Source organism: Macrobrachium nipponense, chromosome 46, assembly GCF_015104395.2.
Source record: "Macrobrachium nipponense isolate FS-2020 chromosome 46, ASM1510439v2, whole genome shotgun sequence".
Taxonomy (NCBI): Eukaryota; Metazoa; Arthropoda; class Malacostraca; order Decapoda; family Palaemonidae; genus Macrobrachium; species Macrobrachium nipponense.
Genome location: NC_061106.1, coordinates 25909649 through 25922148, shown reverse-complemented (window position 1 = coordinate 25922148; position 12500 = coordinate 25909649). Strand labels below are relative to the sequence as shown.

Genomic DNA, 12500 nt, shown 5'->3' with positions numbered 1-12500 from the left:
CATCGATGCAGGCTGCTTCACTGGACGTTTTACTTATATGACACGTTGAAGCTTTAATTATAGGTGCAATGATAACGACAAATTTTCTAGTGACAAGAATAAGCTGAATGCAAAAATAAATCAGCATATTCTTTTAAAGAAACATTTTTTTTTATAGAACAAACCTATCACATTCATTTATAAATTATTTTAATCTGTGGTAATTTATCAAAGTTTTTTTTATACATACATGCATATATACTATGTATATATACATGTGTATATATATAAATATAACTGTTTACATATATATATACTGTTTATATATGTGTATATATATACTTATGTATAGGTGTACATGCATGAATTTACACACACACACATACATATTATATATATATATATATATATATATATAGGGTATATAATATATATATATAATTATATATGTGTGTGTGTGTGTGTGTGTGTGTGGAAATGAACATATGGGAACGTGTTGATTATGCAGATACAAAGAGATAGTAGTACTTATCTTGTTTTCGACCAGCAAGAGCCAGTTGATGCTCATCAAAGAAATAACTTCAGTAATCCCAAGCAAATAGGATACGAAGTCAAACATTTCAGCTTTGCAGATCACTCTCAGTAATGATGATGAAAATGATAATGAGACTCCTTGAACAAAGGAACCTACTTCGCATAAAAGAACACAAAGGGGCAATTCATTTCTTGGAGAGAAGAAGAAGAAAAAGAAGAAGAAGAAGAAGAAGACAGGAGACGAAGAAGATTCCCAGGCGAAAATGACATCCCCGCATTTGATTTTGATTACTGGAACAACAATGACCGTGAAGGTTAAAGGAGAGAGAGAGAGAGAGAGAGACCATTTCACACCGGCGGACCTGTTTTCTCTGTATGGGACCCAGAAAAAGAAACGGCCATTTAAATGGGAGGGTGAAATGCATTAGAGTGTCATGTAAACGAAAGGAAACCATTAATTAGCCTCGTGAATTACATCCCGGCGTGTTATTTCACGTGGACATTACACCGTGGCTAAACCAACATTCGATCCGGTCGTGGATCATGATTCCGGAGGGCGGAATCATTCCTCCTCTGATCGGCTGATATGGGACAGCGGTCCTTGAAGAGAAGAGACCAATGGCCATTCGTAACCAAGGAGATAGAGGTCGGGGCTATAGTAGATTCACATCAACCGTGCATATGACGTCTAGGCCAGTCCCTTACGACTCTCCTGATTGGCTGTTGATAAACCAATGACAGGGCTGAAAACTCTCAGTCTCTCTCGAGTGTTCACGTAAGTAGGATGTATGTTCCATGTCTCCTGAGGTATACGTCTTTCAGGGGAGGTGGAACACACATCCTGCCTACGTGAACTCTACTATAGGATATGGCATGTGAGGGCGACCAAGGTCTAGAGACAGTGAAATGGGTATTCCTATACACACACATGCCCGTACACATACGAATGCGTACATGCGTACTTTTAAAGTATTTTTTCCTTCAGGGAAGACCAGCGGGAGCGGCTTTTTAATGCGACCTTAAGAATAAACACAAAACTAGAAAAGACGCTAGGAATCCCGACCTCTTATGGGAAAAATGAAGAATATAAAAATCACTGAGAACGAAAAAATAGATTTCCAAAGACCAACGTTATAGTTATATAGACTATTTTAATTGTGCAAATAAAAACACGATTTCGTCATACTAAAATGCGTTACGGTAGGACTCCATCCAGAATAGCATGTTTCCTCATCGACCTATTGATGGCGAGTGCTTTTTTAGTGTCGGATTTAATATGGCAACTTAATATTCCTTGTATTAAGTATTATTCAATTAACATAGTACGATAGACTGGGAATAGTTAAATCTTAGTTACACATTTCTGTTCACGTTACTGTTTCTTTGCGTAATTCAGTTTACATTTACTCGTGTAGGCCTAGAGAAAGAGCAGTATGTGTCTCTGCGTATACTTCTGTATGTATGTGTGCCTCACTTTATATGCTGCATTTTTTTGTGGTGCACTGTAGGCATTACTTGAGGTTCTTTGCAGCGTGCCTTCGGCCCCTAGCTGCAACCACGTTAGTTCCTTTTACTGTACCGCCTTTCATAGTCTCTTTCTTCATCTTGCTTTCCACCCTCTCCTAACACTTGATTCATAGTGCAACTGCGAGGGTTTCCTCCTGTTACACCTTTCAAACCTTTTACTGGCAATTTCCATTTCAGCTCTGAATGACCTCATAGGTCCCAGTGCTTGGTCATTCTCCTGAATTTTATATTCAACTTAACTCAATATCCGTGTTCGTCAAAGTTGTTATTTGTACGTATCAAACTTATATACCATTTGGCCTTTATACATTTCTATTTCTGTCAATCCATGGCTTCTCTTTCCCCTCCTCTCGCCCTTGATATGTCTTCCTTTCTACTTCCGTTTCCCAAGCATCATATCCGCCATGTACATATATCATTAAGTCCTTTTAAAACCGGTAATCGGGACTTCCGCTTCGCCGGAATCTGGATATATCTGCGCGGACGCCGGACACTCTCCTGAAAAATAGATGGGAGAAACGGAGTTTTATCTCAGCTGATTATCCTCTCTCTCTCTCTCTCTCTCTCTCTCTCTCTCCACAAAAATATATATAGCTATTTCGTACCAACAGAAAGTCCTTGATCATAGTGTTTTTCACTTGTTTTCAAGGCTCGTTCTCTGTATTTAAACTTACCTTCTTCCATTGTTACTGAACATTTTTAAACCATCTCGGGTGTTATTTTTTATATATCCATGCATTCGCAATCGTTTCCGGTGTTATGTGAACCTCGCTTGCGTTTCGTAATCCATCAAAACTAAATCTATTTATCTACGCTATCCGTTCATCTAACTTTTTATTTTCCATCATCTACTTATCGACCGACGAATCTCGCCGCTTCCGCGATGCTCTTATCAGCATCTGGAAAAAAGGGAGGGGGCGTTTGGGTGGATGGAGGGAAGGGGGGAGGAGTCCCCCCATTCTCCTGACTTCCACAGCGTGTCCCTCCCAGGTATATAAGCAGGACAGCTCATTTCCCTGTTTTACATGAACGCGCGAGATGACATTTAAATGTCAGGCGTGACATTTGCATATATACGCGCGCATGGGGCATTGTGTTGTAACCTAATGTCACGAAGCAAATCCTTTGTCGTCGGAACTGATTTCATTATGGGATGCTTTGTCATGGATCTTGGTCCCCCACCGACACAACAGGAGAGGCAGATATTGGATCTGGTTCAAGGATACGTAAGGGAGGTAGGATATTGTGCCTGGTGGCGCTGGCGCTTGTATAGTACAGTTACTACTACAAAGGCTTCAGGGTTGCCCCAAACCTTGGTCCTAATGCCGGGAAGGCTTTGGGGGTGTGGGTGGGGATGGGCGCATCGGTGAGCTTAGCGTAAGTGGGGTTATCGCACGGTTCATCTGTATTAAAGCAAATGTTTTGGTTTTTGGCTTTCCTTCGGCATCTGCTTTTGTTCCCCTGATATGACGATTTTCCGTCATCTTTTAGGCTGACGTTCCATCATATTTCTTTGCTTTATCTTGTATTTATTTACATTCTTGGCTAATGATGACGTGTTAACTTGCATATCTCTAATCGTTGTCATAGATATAGCAAAGAAGCGATTATTGGTTTAGAAATCCTGAGGTTCGTGGTTCCAGATACCAGTGAAATGTTTAACACCATAACCGGAAAGGAATATTATGATTTTGAACTGAACAACAAAAGTCTTCAGTTGCAACGAAAAAGGGAGTTGGGTGGTGCAGCCATTTCTACTTATACTCCTCGTCTCGGTTTCATGTCCTCTTTCTGATCGTCCTTTCCTCCAGACTATCGACTGGCTTTAATTTGTTGCTGTTTATGTTTAACTCGACCTTTTTACACTCTATCAGCTAATCGGACTGACATTCATGTTATGTACATAGCTACCTATGAAAAGATTGTAACATTTGAAAAAATCCAAGAAGAAAGAGAGAGAGAGAGAGAGAGAGAGAGAGAGAGAGAGAGAGAGAGAGAGAGAAAGTATGGGGAGGCGGAATTTTGGGAAAAGGTAGCGATGTAAGAATAACATAGATCATTGGATATGTTTTCATAATGAGATCCCTCCAGTGCATAAGGACAGTCATTACATTACAAAACTGGTTAAAACTTAGCTAGAATCCCGAAACGTATGAAATAAGGAAACAAAAGAAAAATGTTGAATTAGCATTTCGTATAACTTCCAGGGCAGTACATAACTTCAACCAGCGCTTATAGCTGTATATAGAAATGAACCATTTTTTTTTTTTTTAACTATACGCATTTTTAAAATAAAAATTTGCATTTTCTTCTTCAGGGTTTTGTGATTACTTGAAGTTCATGGAATGGAATATAGAATTTCGGCCAAAAGCCAAGCGCCGGGACCTATTAGGTCATGCAACGCTGAAACGGAAACTGGGAGTAGAAAGGTTTCAAAGATGTAACAGGAGGAAAACCTCAAAGCAGTTGCACTATGAAACAAAATGTTAAAAGAGGTTGGATCGCAAATGGAAGCAAGAGAATATGCATGGAGGTAAAGCCAAAGAAATGAAAGGGGTTGCAGCTAGGGGCCGAAGGGACGCTGCAATGAACTTTGAAGTAATGCCTACAGCGCACCGCGTGAGGTGCACTGAGAGCACTACCTCCCTACCGGGACTTGAAGTTCATGAACCGTTGTCAATCTGTGCTACACACAGAAAAATGAATGTATGAATACATGTTGCGTTTAATGTAGTATGATAATGCCTAATCTCAAAAGAGAGTACTGGATACGAACAGAGATTTCAGGGAGATTCTGTTGAAAGGTATGTTAACATATCACTGACTATAAAGTTTTAAAAAATCAGTCCACAATAAATGCATAACTGTTTTTAGCAAGACATGGAAGTTGATGAGAATGGGAGAACGTTAGAAGTAAGAAGTTGAAAATACAATCGTGATGAATTAAGCAAGTTAAGAACGACAACGGTAGAATGATAAAGGAAGTCGACGTAATGTGTGTGTGTGAGAGAGAGAGAGAGAGAGAGAGAGAGTGTGAGCGTGTGCGTATGGGAGTTCCACCCGAGACGTGCCAGGGATATGGGGGCCCACCAACGGCGTTGGCCCACTCCGCTGTCATTTATGATTTGAGATTATCAGTAATTAGATCTAACAACATGGTGTAACATGGCGCCCCGTCTCGTACGCTCACCTCCCCATATATCTACGGAGGGCGATGGGAAGAAGCAGAGGAGGTTTGGAGGACGAGAAGAAACTGTGAACTCCATGTGCGTCTTCTTAATGACCAGTAAAAAAGAGACGATTGGGTAATAAAGGATTTAGACATGAAACCTAATAATGGAATGGAACTGGCAATCGTTGTGAAAAGTAACTGCTGTCATATAATAGGAAAACGAACACTGATAAACATTTCAAGGTGCAAAAACCTACATATTAAGAAATTTCGTCGGTGGAAATCAAGATCTAGTCAGAATCATTAAAAAAAAAAAAAAAAAAAAAAAAAAAAAAAAAAAAAAAAAAAAAAACTGAAAACAAACATATTTATAAGTAGGACGTCTCACACGGCCCCGAATGCCCATTCAACCGGGAGCGCACACCACACACACACACACACACACACACACACACACACACACAGCCTCTTGCGCTCACATCTGGAGATAATATGCCATTAAAGTAGATCATTTACAATGAGATCACGGTCTAATGCTGGAAAATTGTTCGGTGTGTTACTGCCCCGAGGACCTCCTCGATGTGAGAAGCGTTTGTCGGAATCGCATCCCATGGGAAAGCGCATCCAATCCTCTCCTCCGAGAGCCTTCGGCGCCGATTTATAGGTCAAACGGAGAATCGATTCGAATCCCCTTTTGATTCCGGAGTATCATTTCGGGAGACCCTCCATTATCTCGAGGACGACTGACGCCTTCGAAGAGGATAAGGTTTGGATCCTCGTCCTTGGCCGTATGGTTACTGAGTTTCTTTGGTTGTTTCTTTCTCTCTCTGTTTCGAGTTGTAGAATGAACGTATTAAGGCACATGTGTTATAGCTTGAGCTACCTATAGGCTGAATAACTGACTGAATCATAAGACTGAATGTTCGCGGTTCTTTGTGCATATTGAATGTTTTTTGTATAATTACATAACTATAATACCGTTGGCTTAATACAACTAAATTTCATAAATGTAGGGTGTCCATAAAGTCCCAGTACCATTACAAGTATTTATTGCTCAGAATGGTACTGGGACTTTATGTTTACCCTGTATATATATATATATATATATATATATATATAATATATATATATATATATATATATATATATATATATAATTTCCAAAACGCACTGGCTCAAACTTCGTCGGTTTAGCCTAACACCCCAATTAAATCATTAAACAGACAATAACTCTTCGCGATAGGCTCAGACGGCGACGGTGTAATATGAAAAGATGGCTTCTTTCAGAAATTAATACGTCCTTGATAGAGCTAAATGGAGCGTATCATTAGCCATTATTATCTCATTCCTCGTAAGGCCCACGATTCATCTCGTGACTCGGGGCGCCGCAGATCAAGAGAAAGAAAACCTAATTAAGATATTTTCCTGACTCGTTGTGCGCTGGAGAATATCGCTGTCCTGACCGCATTATTATCGGAGCCCCTTCGAGGTATCGTACTACGAAGGGAGAGCGTCTTAGCGAGTGAAAGCTTCTATAAGAAGGACACAGCCGGTGGTCAAAGATCTGTTAATATTATTGGACGGGTAAGAGCCAGTTTAACTCCACGTAACATGTCTCTGGGAGGCGAAAATCATCACCAGTTTTCTTTTTATCTCGTAAAAAAAAAATAGGCTTAATTTGCATCAGTATCGATATAAGCCACATACATTTTCATATATATATATATATATATATATATATATATATATATATATATATATATATATATATATATATATATATATATATATATATATATATATATATATATATATATATATATTATGAATGTGCTCTATATTTTTACCAGTTCCTTTCCCCAATTGCTTCTATCTTCTTCCTCTCTTCTCTCTCTTCTCCTGCTCTCTCGTCTCTCTCTCTCTCTCTCCTCTCTCTCCGAACCTATTTTATTCTTGAAATAGTTCCTCGGTTCTTTCCTGTCTCTGTCGCTTCCCTGTTGGGGCCCATAACGAATTCCCTGATGCGAAATGTGTGTATGGGAATTCTGTGCTCCCTTCGCCTGATATATTTCGTATTCTGTGTTGTGCCATGACCTTTACCATATTAATGTCATGCCCCTTTCATGTTCTCAGGTAACCCACCCTTGAAACTATGTCTCTGTCTCTCTTTCTCTCCCGTGTATGGTGTGAGATAGCTCTTGCTTTCGTCTAAACATATTTTTTACACAGTAGATGGATAAATGATAAGTTATTCTATGCCCTTCCAATTAACTTCATTAAAAATGGCTATAAATGATTACCTTCGAGGTAGAGTAAATACCAATTCTTTCCTTAACTTAGAGAGTGAACTAGTGTAAAGAAATGACTTTGCTTGCCCTTTCGCTTGTCGGTTTGTTCAAAAGATGCTTTCCAATATTTGGCATACGTACTACAGATTAGAATGCAGAATACTTGACTTTAACAACAGTAGACCTCAGAGCAATAATATTCCGAAAGGCATTGTACAGTAATGATTAATTTGCCTCTAATAAAATAACATATCTTCATGATAATGAAGAGAGAGAGAGAGAGAGAGAGAGAGGTCAAATTGGTGAGGTAGTGCTTGTCTCCACAGTATAGAACCAGGTCTAGAGGACTCATCGTATAGTCTCATACCATGAGTCACATACTCGGGAAGGAGATCGTCACTCCATGCTATAAAGTATAAACGCTCTGTGGAGTGATACACTTGTCAATTCTTATTTCTAGTACGCAAGATGTTTATGCTGATTCTTGTTACCGTTGTTAAGGCTATTCTAGTGACACGCGGGTGCTCTTGTTCTAATGTTTAAGCCTTGCCTTTGTTCTGTTACAGTTCCTGCTGTTGTTATTGTTAGACAGTTGTTCACAATTGGTTTGATTAAAGTTGTTCTGTTTGCTTGTGTTCTGGAAAAAGAAAATTAAAGACAAGCCTAACATTCAGAATAAACGTAGGCAAAGGAAATGTAAAGCGCAGAAACTAATGTAGAATGAAGCAATGGGGTCGTTGATGGAAATAACTTTGACATTCTCACAGTTTATTCAAATCATGTGAATTTCAATGAATTATAATACATGTGTATACTATATGCATATATTATACCAAACATTTTAGCTAATATTACAAATTCAAATTAAATACAAGTGTAAACTACTTTAACGCGTGTAACTAAGATTTCAAGCGGTGAAATAAGGTACCATAATAAAACTTATGAACTGTTCTGAATTTCAAAGGATAATGCCCATTCATTTATCAAGCTCTTCACTACCTCCGTTTCAAGAGAAATAATTTCGATATATTTTATACTTCAAAAAATTATTTTATCGATAATGAATTGAGGACATGGTACTAATTCTTTGTACTGGTTTCCAACGTCCGCGAATGCAGTATAGCTGGAACAGCTGCATATCTTGAAACAGTTCGCTTTTTGTTGTTGCTTTGATGTTATACATAAATAAACATCTTAATAGAGGTTGATGAAGTTCCGCTGAAGGCAATGGCGTTTATATCTTCCGAAGAGCGGGAGATGGTACTATCATCCTGCTAGAGTTTCGCTTACTGCAATCGTGGTGTCGTTCTTTTTCACGGTCATCCTGTTGAGATTTTCATAATTGATAACCCTGCTGTTGATGTTGCCAGTTACTGCTGCTGTTGTTTGTTAATGATGACGGTGCTCAAGATGGGGTGATCTTTGAATCTCTGAGTCATTGCTTTCGTTGATTCTGTTGCTTGTGTTATTTTTTTCATTTCTTCGGCTTGTCACCGTCGTTGCGATCGTTGTTTCATTAAGGTATCGGTGGTCGCAGTGATTGCAGTGGAGTTGATCTCTATAGCGTGATTACAGTGGTGATGGTGTTGTCGATGTTTCTCGCGATTCATTAGTCGTCACTCCCGAAAATTCTGACGAATGCCGATGACCTACTGTTGTTTCTTGTGTTGTTGCCTCTGGAGTCGATGTCTGCGGAACCGTCGGGGATGAGATATGTTCTGGTGTTGTCGACGCTGTTTCTGTCGCTGTTTCTGTCGCTGTTTCTGTCGCTGTTGCTGTAACAGGTGTTGTGGTTGCAGTCGTCGTACCTGTTTAATAGGAAATTTGAAAATCAACTGACACAAGCCGCTTATCTTAACATGCTGAAATCATTTTAAAATCATTGCATTTCTACCGTACTACTTGGACGTATGGCTACGAGTCCCAACTGAAAATTCATGTACGAATAGTGTCATCATCACAATGAAAACAGTACTTACAATTGGCGCCCTCCACATATATAGCAATGCCTTCGTTGCAGAAGTACGTGATGCAATCATCTTCATAGTACGTCCCATTAAGATGCCATTTACCATTCAGATCAGCGCAGCCTGCAAAAGTCATTGTGGATTGGTATGAATCCCTTTAACTAAGAATCTTAGGTCACTTAGTGAAACGAGTTTGACCAAGATTTGGAAAGATATAAACTTGGGTGCTCAGTGAAGAATGCAGAAAGTAATTGCAATGGAAATTTTCCGGTAACTTTCCTTGATGCATCATTGTATAATCCAAAATGAACAGGATGCTTAAAATCACTTTTCATGATATGATCAGAGAGTTGTGCCACAAACGCGAGACGGCGCTGTAGAAGAAGTGATTAGAAATACTGTATCCTCAGTTCGAAATGATTCACACACGCACACACTCACGCATACATTTATTTAGATTCAGTAAACTTGGGTGTCTAAAGCCAAAAGCACCTATCCAGTTGGACAGCATTTTCCTTAAGGGAATTCCAATGAAACTGGCCATGTAGCATTGAAATATTGAAAGGACGTTCTCAGTGTTGTAGGGTACTGATGCATACGTTATATACATATAATAACTCACATTCTTGGACATCGGGTGGAGTGGAGACTGGAGTTCCGTTCACGCAGATGAAGGCCTCACAGTCATACTTGTATGTCTGCTGATCCTCGTGCCAGTTGCCGAACGGATCTTGACAACCTGTGGGTAAAATGGTCAGTTTTGTAGCGCTGCTAAAAATGATAGTAGGAAAAAGGGTCCAGCAATATACAAATACGAATGAAGGCTTCAGAGTCAAGTAAGTCTCTTTAGTTTCGAAAATCATTCAAAGGATTTATTATCTCTGTTAATTTGTTCAGAAAAGAAGAAACAATACCATAATAAAAGCAAACATCTTTCCATGACATTTCATTTCGAGGAGGGAACGATAATCGCCCGCGTGAGATGTGTTGGAAATGCCACATATCCTTACTCGTAAAGGGAACATTGCTAGAAAGTCTTACAGTGTCCAGAAGCAAGACAATGATCTCTCTTCTCCAAGAATAATGTCAAAATAACACAGATTACTCACACTGAGAAGACGGGAAATTCCTGAACTGGGCGATTCCAGAGGAGCACTGATACTCTGTGCAGGCATCACTGAAGGTGTCCAGGTTCCTGTACCACACTCCAGCACTGCTCATGCAACCTGTGATGATGAAAGTCACTCGGTGTACAATACTGTCCTCTTTGCCATTTCACCTATTGTGCAACAATAAATTAACATGAGAATTCGTTTGCATTCAGAGAATGTTTCCCGCTCTACTGAAGAGCAGAAAGTCTGCAATGTCAGTTTCCTTTTGTAATCTTTATATAAACTCAGGGCAAAACGTACATTCGTCAATGATCTCCCCAGGTACGAAGAGCCCTCGCTGGCAGAGATATCCTTCACACATGTAAACGTATGTCTCTCCATCTGCTCGCCATTGGCCTTCGAAATCGCGACAGCCTAAGGGGAAGGAATATAAGCAAATCAAATCTCCGAGAAAACCCAAAGACTGTAACTGATAATCATTGGCTAGAGATGATTTGTGAGAACTGGTCTCAAAATGAAATCTCCGTTGATGAAGAGTAGTATGCAAAAGGGATATCAGGGCACTGAGAAGCATTTTCTTCCTATTCTTGGTAAATCCTTATTTAAGTGGGACTTAGAAAGCAGACGCCAGGCGGATTCGGCACCCATCAGACGTTGCTTGATACTCACAGTTCTGGGAGACTTGTCCTGGCTCGGAGCGCAGAACAGCTATGCCGTCCATGCATTGGTAGTCTTGGCAATTTTCGGTGAAAGTCTCGAGGTTTTTGTACCAAATGCCATTGGTGCTTGCACAACCTGGAATTATGAATCAGAGCATCAAAGACCATTATCATTATTGATCTTCAGTACTATCCTTACTGTAGCAACGGGGGAAAAGTGCAAAGAAGACAGGCTTTGAAGTGATAACATTTCTATGGAAAGTAGAAGGGGCGATCCGTTTAAAGTTAGTTTTTGATGGGGACTGTAGCATTCTCTTCAAAACTCTTTCTATGAATGAAACAGCGTTTTCAAACGAGAGGGAGACAGAAAATTTTTCCAATAAGATACCGTGAAAGTGCTGATTTGAAAAAATGATTGAAAGTAATTGAATTTACATTGGTGCCTTGGGATAATGATAAGGCTTACTCAAAATTAACACAAGTCCTTCTGTTTAGACTATCTATCTATCTATCTATCTATCTATCTATCTATCTATCTATCTATTATTATTATTATTATTATTTTATTAAAAGTAATTGCATTTACAAAGGTGCCTTGGGATAATGATAAGGCTTACTCAAAATTAACACAAGCCCTTCTGTTTAGACTATCTATTATTATTATTATTATTATTATTATTATTATTATTATTATTATTAGTATTAGTATTATTATTATTATTAGATTATTATTATTAAGAGTAATTGCTGCCTCAGCTGCGTTAATTCTATAAAGAGGAGAACCTTTATAAAAATTACCGCAGCCGAGGGCAGCAATTACTTTTAATAAAACATGTTTAAAAAGAGGGTTTACTTCCAGCATATTTATTATTATTATTATTTATTATTATTATTATTATTATTCGTATTATTATTATTATATTTATTATTATTATTTAGGGTGGGCCTGGTTAAGAAATCAAGAATGAAAGATGGAGGATGGACTCACATTCTAACACTTCCACTGGCAGAAACACGGATTCTCCACTGTCACAACGGTAAGCCTGGCAATTGTAGATGTACGTCTCGCCTGCTGCGTGCCAACTTCCGTCGGTGTCGTTGCAACCTGAAATTGTATCGGCTTTCAGTCATAAATTTGATTGAGGGAATATTCAGATATCTAGCAAAACCATTTTGGATATGGATACGATGTTCCAGCAAACGGTATGGTGGATTTGCGTGTCCTTTTTTCGTTGTTTCGTTGTTTTGGTGAGGGGAAATTC

At 39.1% G+C, this 12500-nt stretch overlaps 1 protein-coding gene across 1 annotated transcript in view; it reads right to left on the bottom strand.

Moving 5' to 3' along the window:
* Positions 1 to 8251: 8251 nt before the first annotated feature.
* The window catches only part of LOC135214814 (uncharacterized), a 12920-nt gene continuing 8671 nt past the window's right edge, over positions 8252 to 12500 (bottom strand). Inside the window, exons 10-16 of the mRNA XM_064249193.1 lie at positions 12227 to 12343; positions 11249 to 11374; positions 10880 to 10993; positions 10577 to 10693; positions 10090 to 10206; positions 9480 to 9590; positions 8252 to 9308 (exon numbers count right to left, since the gene is read on the bottom strand). Coding sequence (XP_064105263.1) covers positions 9070 to 9308; positions 9480 to 9590; positions 10090 to 10206; positions 10577 to 10693; positions 10880 to 10993; positions 11249 to 11374; positions 12227 to 12343 — 941 coding nt within the window. The 3' untranslated portion in view covers positions 8252 to 9069. The remainder of the gene's footprint in view (positions 9309 to 9479; positions 9591 to 10089; positions 10207 to 10576; positions 10694 to 10879; positions 10994 to 11248; positions 11375 to 12226; positions 12344 to 12500) is intronic.